General features: G+C 45.0%; 2 protein-coding genes across 2 annotated transcripts; one reads left to right on the top strand and one right to left on the bottom strand.

Moving 5' to 3' along the window:
- LOC8083723 (SNF2 domain-containing protein CLASSY 3) lies at positions 280-5,556 on the top strand. The gene is made up of 4 exons (XM_021458960.1): positions 280-2,209; positions 2,419-2,559; positions 2,676-4,563; positions 5,155-5,556. The coding sequence occupies exons 1-4, from the start codon at positions 440-442 to the stop codon at positions 5,190-5,192; spliced, it is 3,837 nt and encodes a 1,278-aa protein (XP_021314635.1). The 5' UTR covers positions 280-439; the 3' UTR covers positions 5,193-5,556.
- LOC8076252 (U6 snRNA phosphodiesterase) lies at positions 10,651-13,054 on the bottom strand. The gene is made up of 6 exons (XM_002452783.2): positions 12,705-13,054; positions 12,521-12,604; positions 11,735-11,984; positions 11,472-11,568; positions 11,270-11,335; positions 10,651-10,958 (listed from the first exon to the last, which is right to left on the bottom strand). Exons 1-6 carry the CDS (start codon positions 12,853-12,855, stop codon positions 10,764-10,766), a joined length of 843 nt encoding a protein of 280 aa, XP_002452828.2. The 5' UTR covers positions 12,856-13,054; the 3' UTR covers positions 10,651-10,763.

Here is a 13,056-nt window from a genome sequence, read left to right as displayed (position 1 = left end):
GCGCGACCTTGGGAGCGGCGCCGCGATCGGCGCCGCCGGCGAGGCCGTGAAGCTCGTCAAGCCAGAGCCCGTCGACGATGCGGGCTTCCACCCGGTGCTTCCGGGGGCGCCGCGCCTTGGGGCGGTGCCTGTGCCTCCGCGGGCACAAAACCCGCGCGCGCCGTCCTCGCCGCGGGCACAAGCACAAAACCCCCGCGCGCCGTCCTCGCCACGGACACCAAGCCCCCGTGCGCCGTCCTTGCCGTCGCTGGTCGCCGCACACCCGTTGGGACCGGGGGCGCCGCGCCTTGGGGTGGTGCCTGTGCCGCCGCGAGCACAAAACCCCCGCGCGCCGTCCTCGCCGTCTCCGGTCGCCCCGGAGGACCGGCATCAGCCCGAGATCATCGCCATCTCCGACGACGACGGCGGTTCCCGATTCCGTGGCGCCGTGCCGCTCGACATGATCGAGGAGAGCGGCCGTCGCGTGAGGCCCGTCAAGGAGGAGGCTCTCGACGACTTGGACTGCGATTGGGTTCGTTCAGCGGAGGCGAAGCGCGCCTTGGTGGCGGTTCTGCCCCCCGGAAGCTCTCACGCGAAGAGGAAGCGGAAGAGAGCATCGTCCGGCAGAGCCAAGCCCGACAAGCGCGCCGACGGCGGCGTTCACGCGTTGGACCGGAATTCGAGCGCTTCAGGGGCTGGTCATCCCACGGCGTGGATGTCCGACGACGCCAGGAGCTCCAGGGGTGTGAAGAGCAGAGAGTCAAGCAGAGGAGTCGCGGGTGACCGGCCGGGTTCGGCCAAGAAGGCCCTCGTGTCCAGCGAAGAATCCAGGGGTGCACCGGGAAAAGCGAGGAGTGGAGGAGGTGCGAGAAGGGAGAGGAGCACTAGTGTGGCACCGGCGAACTGGATCGGCACCAGCATTGGGTCGCGGATCCGGTCAAGGTCGCGGAAGCAGGGGACAGGGCAGTACTCTGCTCGAGTGTCGTCCGAGGATACAGGGGAGGACGAAGTGCAGGAGCAGAAGCAGAAGAGAGTGGAAGATGTGGAGTCCATGGACGTAGATGACGACGACGACAACAACACCAATGAGGCTGGCAATGGCATACAGAAAGAGAGTGAGCAGGACGAGGCTTTGGAGGGAAGGAGCAGGCAGGATAGCCATGCTTTGATTGATAATGAGGAGGAGGTGGGGGAAAAGGAATTGTCGGAAGAGGAGGAAGATGACAATCAAGAAGAAAGCCATAGCATGTACGATGGCGAAGGTGAACAAGAAGAGGATGCATCTGAAGAGGTTGAGCAGGAAATGGATGAAACAGGGGAGGAGGACGAAAAGGAACTGGATGGAACTGGGGAGGAGGACGAACAGGAACTGGATGGAGCAGGGAAGGCGCAGCCAGTCACGCCTAGCAACACCATTGCAGGTAGCAGTATGAGATCAGGAGGCGATGACACACGAGTCTTCAGGAGGAGGGTTTTTGAGGGCATATGTTTGCCTCAGAAGCCACGCAAGACTGTTGGCAAGGGCATTGGAGCGAGGACGCGATCACAGCGAAAATGCAAGGACAAAAAACTGCTCAGACGTGGAACTTTCAGTAAACCCTACAATATTGATATTCCAGACTCGACCTCTGATTCTGAAGAAGATATTGAGCCACCAGCGCCACAGCAAGGACTGCTTTCATCAAGTGAGGAAGGCAACATAACTTTTGGCAAAAGGAAGCACAGAAGAGCAATAAAAAACAGACGGCGCAAGAGACCGAGTACCAGTAGTGACGAGGAGTACAGAGTATATGCTAGGGACGGCAAAGATAGGCCTTTTCGGAGGCTGAAGAAGGGGCTATCCAAACTTCAGGCTGGCAAGGAAGGTTGCGGAAGGTATGTTGGTTCAAATCCTGGGCATGCCAAATACAATGGTCCAAATGGCGAGAACCAGTCCAATGAACAGGATGGTATTTTCTTCAAAAGAACGGCACATAAGATTCGAATGAAGAAGCACGGTCCAGTAGCGAAAGCTGCATATGACGAACTCCTTAATTCCTTGTTCTCTGGCTGGGAGGATCATATAAATGATCCTGATCATGCAGCAGCTGGAAATAGTTTACCTTTGGTATTCTCATTCGGAGATGAGGATGCAGAAGAGAATATAGAAAACGACAAGTATCAAGAAGACCTGTGGAGGGAATGCGACATTGCTTTTGAATCCATGGATATTGGTAACGGCTCTGAAGAGGTATTTAACCTATGTTAATGTCATTCAGTTTATATATACTTCGTTTGTACTGATTCTACGAATACTGCATCTAGTTTGGAGTAGTTGTCTTGAGCCCCTCAGAAAAAATGCATGCTTGCATTGATGGATTCTGTGTATTATGCAGTTTCTCTTACTCCAATTCAATCAAGATCCAAACAAAAAACTAATGCTTACACTACTATGTTCAGGATGGGCTAGAAATACCTCCAGTGGAAGTAACTTCTTGCAATAATGGGCAGCATGAATTCATTATTGACGAACAAATAGGAGTTCGGTGCAAGCATTGCAATGTTGTCGATATCGAAATCCGACATGTACTGCCTACTTTGGTAAGCAAATGTTCGATACAAGTATAGAACATGTTCCTCAAGACATGATTATGCTTTGCTAGGTACTAGGTAGCACCAAGCCCTTTAATAAGATCTTTTTTTTCCTCGTCTGTTAGGGGAAATTTTCTGCAGAAAGGGAATCAGCAATCGACCCTGAGTTGGACAAGATGCTTAAGGAAATGCTCAGTGTTTTTGAACAAAATGATGTGCTGGTATCAAATGGACATGAACTACCTTGTAATTTTGGTGGTCACAAAGCTGGTTCAGTCTGGGATCTCATTCCTGGAGTCAAGGAAACTATGTTCCCGCACCAGCAGGATGCATTTGAGTTCTTGTGGACGAAGCTTGCAGGAGGTACTACAATTGAACAGCTAAAGCAAACCGTAAAATCTGATGTTGGAGGTGGTTGTGTGATTTCTCATGCACCTGGGACGGGAAAGACACGACTAGCAATCACATTTGTTCAATCCTACCTTGAGGTTTTCCCACGCTGTCGCCCGGTTATCATTGCCCCCAGGGGGATGTTAGCGACATGGGAGAAGGAGTTCAGGAAATGGAAGGTAAAGCTCCCTTTTCATGTACTGAATTCCACTGAGATCAACTGGAGTGAAGACAAGACCATCCAAGAACAGGTTGCCAAGAATGGAACTTTTCATCGAAGGCTGCTGACAGATAAAATGGATCAAAATTATAGGCGATTGGTGAAGTTAGGGTCCTGGATGAATGGTACCAGTATAATCGGTTTGAGCTACTCGCTTTTTAGGAAGCTAGCTAATCATGAAGGCATGGACGGGGATAAGGTGAGGAAGCTGCTGCTTGAGAAACCTGGCTTGCTTGTCCTTGATGAAGGGCACACACCAAGGAACAAGAAGAGTCTTATCTGGAAGGTTCTTGAAAGGGTTTCCACTGAAAAGAGAATAATTCTATCGGGCACTCTATTCCAAAACAACTTTGAGGAGCTCAAAAACACCTTGCGCCTTGTCAGGACAAAGGAGGCAGATGGGCCAAAGGAGGCAGATGCAGTGCATCTAGAGACGGACGAGGGCAAAGATTTCTGGTCTTCATTGAGACTGAATGACATCACAGAGGCAGACATAAATGAAGTGAGGAAAAAATTGGACCCTATTGTCCACATTCACAGTGGCAAATTTCTTCAGAAGTCTCTCCCAGGTCTGGGAGAATCCGTGGTGATTCTGAACCCTCTTCCTTATCAGAAAGAAGTCATCGCAACTATGGAGAAGACTGTGGCAACGACGGGTCTTGATGAGGAATACAAAATCTCGATTGCATCAATACATCCCTCCCTCCTTGCCAGTGCAAAATTGTCTGAACAAGAGGAATCTATCTTGGACATACCTAAGCTAGAGAGTTTACGCTCCCGTCCATCTGAAGGGGTTAAGACGAGGTTTGTTTTGGAGATTGTCCGTCTGTGTGAAGCGCTAAATGAACGGGTGCTAGTGTTCAGTCAATATCTTGGACCATTGTCGTTGATCATGGAGCAGCTGAAAGCAAAGTTCAATTGGGCTGAAGGCAAAGAGATCCTGCTAATGAGTGGAAAAGTTCCTGTTAAAAATCGCCAAACCATGATGGAGGTCTTCAATGACATGAAAAGCAAGGCCAAGGTAATGCTTGCATCAACGAAGGCATGCTGTGAAGGCATTACACTTATCGGGGCATCACGTGTGGTTCTACTTGATGTTGTGTGGAACCCCTCTGTTGGAAGGCAAGCGATTGGCCGAGCTTACAGAATTGGTCAGGAAAAGATTGTGTACACATACAATCTAATTGCACAAGGAACAAGAGAGAAGAGCAAATATGACACACAAGCTAAGAAGGAGCACATGTCTAAATTGCTCTTTTCAAAAGAACCAGAGCATGGAGAATGCAACTTGCCTCCAGAACTGACGTTCAATGATAGGGTTTTGGAAGAAATGACTGCACGTGAAGACCTCAAAGAATTGTTTGTAAAGATTTATGTTGACAATCAAACTGATGGGTCACGTGGTAAGTGAAGTTTCTGAGATTAGTAATCTTATTAGCGCAATAGATTCTGATTTTTATGCATGTTTTGTTATTTGCCTTACATTTTTTATGATGTTCAATACTGTTTGTATGTTCCCCCATTCCTGCTATATCTCTTTTACTGAAGCTTCTGAGTTCTAGAAGATTGTATGCCCTTGATAAGAACGTGGCCGTGCAGAAGTATATTGGTGATATACTCCCTCCGTATAGGATTTAGAAGTCATTTAGGATAGCGATACGGTCTCCGAAACATAACTTTAACCTCTTATTTTTATTAAAAAAAATTAGAAATGTATACTTTTATGAAAGCATTTTTCAGGACAAATCTATTCATATAATTTTCAAATTTACAAACTCAACAATTTAAAAGTTATTGATGATTTATATTCCCAATATTTGACACAAACCTTGCCCAAAACGACTTCTACATCCTATACGGAGGAAGTACACTAGTAGTAACCTGCTGTGCATCATGCCATACTATTTGGAGCAGTGTGGAAACTTTCATTTTAACTGGCTGTTGGAGCTACTGGTTATAATGATGTTAGTCTTCTTTTCTGTGGATCGATGCAGGAGAGATGGAGAAGAACAATACATGTCCGCAGGACTAATAATATGAAACAGGATGGTGGAAAACAACGAAGGGCCCTAAACCAGATGACAGATTATGAAGATGCTGTCGCTGCCAAGGAAATTTGGTGGGTTTCTTGTGTTCTAAGACCTCAGATCCGTGAGGGTTCTAAGCTAGAGTCGAAAGGGATGACCAAGAAGTTTATCTACACAGCACAGGTGAGCTGTGGCTAAACCTGCAGAAAGATATGTTGATCGTATTGCTCTTGTACTGGAGATTCTTTGACAATTGCGTTGTTTCTAATTTTCCATTCTGGTGCATCGATCAATCTAACGTGCACAGAACACAGCTATTTTTTTTAAGATCTGGAAACCCAGCATTTAATTAATATAAGAGCAACTCTAAGGGACTCAATAGCTTTATTTAAAGAGCTATTCAATGAATATTCTCTTTGTATCTCGTGTCTCCGACGATAGAGTCTCCAATTTTTGAACTCTTTTCTCTCTTCTTTTTTATTTTTTGACAAAATCTCATTCATTATGCACCAAAATATCAGAATGGGTTACAAATGTGACAAGAGACATGGACACATGTCGAGAGCTGCCAATGGAGAAGATTACTCAAGTTAGAATAATAGAAAAGGGGAGACTACTATAGACAGGCTGAACCGTATTTTGCAGTCTTGCACTCATGCAGTCATGCTGTACTGTACCCCATCTCTCCCCAAAATGGATAATCTGCTAACTTGGATCAGCAAATACTTATATGCAGATTATTAGTCAGAGTAATCATAACAACCTGCAGAAAGATCATCGGTGCTAGCCTCAACAAAACTGACATTTTGGTCTAGGTTGCTGCTGACGAGATTATATATGTTATCTGGATATCAGGAGACCAAGCCGTAATGCTTTCTGCTTATAAAGCTTGTGTGGGTTTTTTAACATTTCTATACTTGCTTTCTTTGTACCTAACATGACACGAGCAATGCTAAATAAATCCCCATTCTCCAAGGCAAACTGCCATTCCCTTGGTGAGACGTCAAACCAATCTTTTCTTGAAGATACTGTTGTTTCAATCTCCAAACACTCTGCGAAACCCTCTGGGTGTGTTATAACAATATCATAAGGCAGTCCGGTTTCAATTCTGTCGTTCACCCACCTAACATCGTTGGAACCTAGCTGTTTGACAAAATATTTCTCGACCAGTGCTTCACCAAGCCTCCCTGTTCTTAACTGGCTTGCATCTGAAGACCGCTGATTCTTGTCTTCTGCAAGATTGGCCAGATTCTAATCGAAATTTTAGTTCAGCATGGACCGTTGGGCTTGAACTTCCAGCCTCCAAGTTCAAATAAGCAGGTGCATTGAAAGGTTCAGCAGACATCACCATCCGAGGTTCATCAAGGATTTCTGCTGAACTACCTCTCAACTGAAAGCAAACTATCTTCGGTGTCCATACATAGCAGGCATGTTTAAGTTTGATGAAGGTCCAGCATCATTCACCTTTGCCTCTTGCATGCTGAAGACGGGTGCTGTTCTCCAATGGTTAGGCCAACCTGTGCCTTCTGATGATTGGGAGCACTGAATTCACGAACAGGTAGAGAATCAACCCCCCTGGGTATCGGCACCACATTGGTTGGCTGAACCTTGGTCGGTTGCAGACAACGAAGGGAAGGACCAGATAGCTTCATGCTCAGGTAATTCTGATCATTAACGATAAAAGACTATATTTGCTCAGCATGGGTGCCAGATTCTGCCATGGTTTTGATCTTGTGTAGAAAATTTGCAAAATGAAGATCAGGGGATCCATCAAAGAAAATTCTAGAAAGCTCCAAAAAAAATACTGAATATGAATCAGCATGTTGCGTTGCGTATAGAGTATCTCCTGCAAAAGCAAGTGGCATTTGAATTTTTTCTTAGAAGAGCTCTCAAGTCCCCTCATTACATACTTGTGGAATAACTTGTCAACAACTACTACTTGCAGATTGCTAATCTTCATGATGTCATTTTTCTGGAAGTTGATATAAGTATGTCTATGCATCTTTTAGATGTACCGTTGCATGTATGGCAAAAGCCAACAAATCAAAGAAACGTTTTTTTTTCTGTTCTCTGATGTACCATACCTTCGAAAGTGCTTGGATGCCTAAGCTTTGCATCAAAGCCGCAACTCTTCCATACAGCATTTGCTTATCCTCAGAAGAAAGGTCACCAAATTGTATGGAGTAAACATCACTAGAGTTAATAAACTATTGCTTCAACCCATCATCATCTACCCAGCAAACAAGGCCAAAAGAAGGATGTAGAGAGACCCATTTATCGGCTGAGGTGGGCAATATTGTTGTTTCTAATTTCTGAAGAGATTTTTTTTTCAAGTACAATATGTCATTCATCTTGCCACTTTCAGACTTCAGATACTTAGCCCATCACACAAACACACAGAAGACATGGTTTGCTGCCTGTGAAGGCAATGCAATGGTAGACAGCCGTAGCAGCATCTCAATATAATTTGACGTTGTTGGAGCCTTTGGTACACTACATGTCAGAATAGATAATTCACAAAGGTTTGGATAGGCTGCAGACAGCATTCTTCTTGGGAACATGCTTCTGTTTTTCGTTGCAACAAAATCCTCTGTTACTTCAGAACATCCTGTTGGGTCATGCCAATAGAGGTCTTCTGGCGCCAAAAACCTTCCAGGAATAACCTCACTTACCCGAGGACGCTGCAATCTTTTTTTTCGCTGGTCTAAAAAGTCATGGATGAAAATATTGTTCGCTGATTTAATTGTAAAAAAAACACTGTTGGCTGACAGAAGTATAACTTATAAGACAAGCAAACAAGCATAGAGGGAGATGACATGAACTCCCGTTTAATGTCAATCTTTGAGTCTGCCACACCTTCTGACAAAAAGGTATAGAATTTGCACATCTGACTCATACTTGCTCAGCCTTTGAGAATTTTTTTTTATTTTTAGTCCAAATTCGAAACATATTTCAAATTTGACCCGGGTATAGAATTTGCACATCTGACTCATACTAGGCCGTTTGGCTCCGCCACCATGCATGGAGGAGCAAATGAACTATACCCCACCATGCATGGCGGCGGGATATAGCTGCCACGTGGCATGCAGCACCAAGAGTTGCTGACATGTACCCTGTCATGGATCATGGCGGGTTAGGCATACCCCGCCTCCCATCATGGCGGGGTATGTCCAGGCCCACCAAAAGCCACGAGCCGACCCCACCCGCGCTCTCTCTCTGCATCCTCTAATAATTTGGCATCCTAACTTGACAAAAATAAAAAGTTGGCATATTTTTTTGCTCAGCGCATAAATATGCGAGCTTATCATCCTTGGCATCGCCTGCGCGCAATTTCTATCTGAGCGACTGACAAGGCTTATCACGCTGAGCCCTTGACAAGCCGCTAGTGTTGGGCGTGTTGGGCCTTGTTTAGTTCCAAAAAATTTTAGAAAATCAATATTGTAGCATTTTCGTTTGTATTTGACAAATATTGTCCAATTATAGACTAACTAGGCTCAAAAGATTCTCGTCAATTTCGACCAAACTGTGTAATTAATTTTTATTTTCGTCTATATTTAATACTTCATGCATGCGTTTAAAAATTCGATGTGACGAAGAATCTAAAAAATTTTGCAAAATCTTTTGGAAACTAAATAAGGTCTGGCATCGCCTGCTGAGCATCGCCTATGCTGGCTGCTGGGCGTTGCCTGCTGCTGCTGCTGGGTCAGCATAGCCGCCTATTGCTGCTGGTCTACTCAAATTTTTTCAAGATTTTCTATCACATCGAATCTTTGGACACATGTATGAAGCATTAAATATAAATAAAAATAAAAACTAATTGCACATTTTATCTGTAATTTACAAGACAAATCTTTTAAGCCTAATTAGTTTATAATTGGACAATATTTGTCACATACAAACAAAAGTGGTACAGTAACCGTTTTTCAAAAAAATTTGGAACTAAACAAGGCCGTACATCGCCTGCAGCTGCTGCTCCATGCTGCTAGTCCATGTAGCTGAAAGGATATGAAAGTTGCCTGGCCCTTCTCGTGAACCGTGATTACTTTCTTTTCTACTGGTTCCTGCAATTGAACGATACTTGAAGACTGAATGATACTCTACATAAATGAACAATACCCCGCCATGATGGGCGGCGGGGTTGCCTAACCCACCATAATGGGTGGCGGGGTACACTTTGCCACGTACCCCGCCACGGCAGCAGGCACCTTGACCCCACCGCCATGCATGGCGGGGGCCAAACGGACTAGTTTTGAAAATATTTTCGAAACCGGGTCAAATTTGAAATATGTGTTGAATTTGGGCTAAAAATAAAAAAAAGTTATCCAATACTCCGTACTTCAGGACCATCAATGCATCGCAGCACAGTAGGATTACCTCTGTTCTGAATCCAATGGTCTTCTTAACTCTTAAGTGAACTGCTAGATACCTGCGGTACAGCATATGGAGCCACACTACCAAAAAGAGAGCGGACATTGTTGAACTCTGTTGGCATCTCTGTTCATCCCAATTGATAAATGGTGCAGAATATTCAAGGTTTCATGTGGATGATGAGAACGTGTGAACTAGGAACTTCAGAGGAATGTGACATGTGTTTTATGTCACTTAAAGGCCATATGCAAATTTCAAAACTGCAACCTTGGGAAGATCAGCTATTATAACCACTTGTGTTTGCTCAGCTCAACTCAACAAGAGTGGGTGCTGTAGAAGGAATAGTTGGGGAGAGCTAAAAAAGGTAGCAGAATAACACAATTTGGTTTTTTGTGCCATAGCTCTTAGAGCATCTACAAGGGACTTTGCAAATAATTTTTGCATTTGATGTTGTTTGCAAATTCCCAAACTCATTTGTAAAGTCTAAAAATAGTCCAACTCTAAAGGACTTTGCATTTAGACTTGGCAAACCCAAAGTATGGATCTCACCCCTGAATTTTTTTTCACCGATCGCACCCGCGCGTTTTTTTTTCCTTCGCGCCATTTTGACGTACTTCGCGCCATTTTGACGTACGTCGTGCGTGCCAGTCGCCACCCAGCCCAGGTCTTTGCGCCAGTCGCCGCCCAGCCCAGGCCACGTTCGTCGTTCGTCGCCGTCGTCGTTCGCGTCAGTTCGGCTCCGTCCACCTCCGTCAGGGCGGGCGCGCGCGGCAGGGAGGGCGGACGGGCGTAGAGAAATCGCGCGGGGTGGGAGGGCCGGAGGGACAGAGTCCGACGTGGAAGGTCGAAATTGTAGATGCAAAGTGGTGGGAAGGTTTGCATATATGCAAAGCCTGAACCTCTATTTGCAAAGTTAACCAAATTGCAAACCTTATTTGCAAAACCATTGGAGGGGTATTTTCTACTCTTTTTTGCAAATAGGGCAATGCAAAATGCAAAGTTTGTTTGCAAAGCTCTTGGAGATGCTCTTACGCTTCAATAGACCTCTTTATCATTTCGTAATTTGCATGGGAAAAGTTAGTAGTGACTGCCATGTGAAGAAGAGCATAAATTTGTGTTTCAATGCTCCAATCCGAAGAATTAGCCCAGACCATAAGAGGTCAGTACCTCAAAGCTTATCGAACGTAATTCATGTGTGCTTCAATGATTCAATATGCAACTTTACAGATATCATGCACCTTCTTACCTACTTTACAAACTACACGACTGAACTTGCATCGAACGTTACATTTTTGCAATGAGCTCATACTGCTCTGATATTTTTCAATGTCCTTTATTGCCTGCTTTAGTTTGCTGCTGACATCACCCAATGCCCACACGAATGATATATGTGGCCGTGGATTCTGCCAAATGATCAAGTGACAGTTAAATAACATTTAGATTTGGTGACAAAATTAGAAGAGTCTTATGCATGAAAGACATCAGCTTCTTTTTTGCATACTATTGGCCTACACATATCAGACAATTCCACCATAAGAATGAGCTGGCTATTTTTTTTTTACAAGCAAGGTGCTAGATTTATCTATTTGAACGAATTATGTGCTAGATTTATCTAATTGAATGAATTAATTTGAAATCAAGGAAAAGCTCATGTTTCATAGCATCTTGTCACTCATCCTAAAACTAATATAATGCATAACTTAATATCCATTACCGTGTAAAATTCAGGAAGACCATGCAATCGATATACTTCATCTACCATAAGTATCTGCTTCCTTATCTGCAAAGAAAACTGAGGGTAAACACAAGATGCAAAAGGTTTTCATTGTGAAAATTCAATCTGACATAGACATAAGCGGACGCTTCACCCTTAATGCATGTAAACACAAGATGGAACAAACATGTACTGTAAATACCTCTGGCAAACCAGTTCTTGTAACTTCTAGTGAAAGAAATGACCGTGTGCAATCGTCATTGACAAAGTGCTCCCATTTATTGAACTCCATCCAGTACCTTTGTTCCACATGTATAAAGATCTCAATCAGTGACAATGAGACACAAAAGTTGAAAAGTACCAAAAAAAAAATACTATGCAACTGTAACCCTGTACAGGAAAATGCATCCACAGAGGGGACAAACTAGTAGTCACCAAGCAGCGAAGTTCTTAGAGATGACTAACCGTTGTTGTGTCTGGAACTTCTGGCGAAGCATTGCAATAAATGAGTCAATCTGATGCACCTGAATTGCAACAGGTCTTCCCAAGCTTACATGAAACTCCCTGCTCAGAAGCATTTTCTCAAGCTTCTGTTCATCTTTGCACAATTCAGAAAGTGCATAGTCTGCATCAACAGCATAGAGATCCGGCACAAGAGATGCAGCTCTTTTCATAGAAAGGGCCAGCTGTTTCATCGCATCGGAAGGTATGACGACTGCATAAGACAGCTAAATATAAGCGAGGAGCAGTTATAGATTGAAAAAATTTGTTGTGATTCTAGTTCTACAAGTATTCGGGTGAACATTGGGGCAGTGAGGTCATATGATGGCCACAATTTCAGTAAAAAAATGTGGTAATCTTTTTCCCCTTCACTGCGAACTTGAGAAATTATTTCCAGGCGTGTTCTGTTAGTTGCCAAGTTTTTATTGACAAACTCATTCTAATCCTTGAAACAACACCGAGCACCATATACTCCCTCTGTTCCAAATTATAAGATACTCCCTCCAATCCAAATTATAAGACGTTTTTGACCTTCCTAGATTGATAACTTTTGCTACAGACCTAGATATACATTGTCCACATACATAGTAAAAGCTATTGAATTTATAAATGTCAAAACATCTGATGATTTGGGATGCAGGGAGTAGTTAAGAGGATACATCATATATATTTGATCTCAATTTCTAAGTGCACATTCACATCCAAGAACAATGAACATTTGTAGCAAGACCAACAAGCAAAAGCACAGACCAGGGATATAAACATGTACAGCATAGTTGCCTTCCACATGGGGGAAGCTCCGGACGCGACCCCCCTGCGCCATCGCCGAGTAACCTGCACCACGTATTGTCCCCAGATAGGCACATACCGTCAGCACTCAGAACATGAGCAGCCATAAGGTTCAAAGAGATGCTAGCGCAAGGAATCATCATGCCTGCGAAGTTGGGGGGCTGGAGGAGGTCGAGGGGAGGTGGTGGGAGCAAGGCCGAAGGCTCCGGGATCTCCGGGGCGCCTCCGGAGACGGCAGCCGGCTCGCCGCCGTCAGAGTCGGAGTCGGACGCGTAGCTCGCCATGAGCGCGTCCATCGGCCGCCTTCCCCTCGCTGGACCCCAGCCGAATCGGTGGGGATGTGGGTCCACGACGCGGCCGCGAGAGAAGTCGGCGGCGAGCGCCGCGCTCAACGGCTAGTGCTGCAGTGGGCGGCGCTAGCGAAGTGGCCCGGTGGGAGGCACGGGGCGGGCGGCGCTTCGCGGAGAGTGGTGCTAGACGGGCGGCCGCGCAGGCAA

Source organism: Sorghum bicolor, chromosome 4 (assembly GCF_000003195.3).
Source record: "Sorghum bicolor cultivar BTx623 chromosome 4, Sorghum_bicolor_NCBIv3, whole genome shotgun sequence".
Taxonomy (NCBI): Eukaryota; Viridiplantae; Streptophyta; class Magnoliopsida; order Poales; family Poaceae; genus Sorghum; species Sorghum bicolor.
This window is presented reverse-complemented; position numbering and strand designations above follow the sequence as displayed.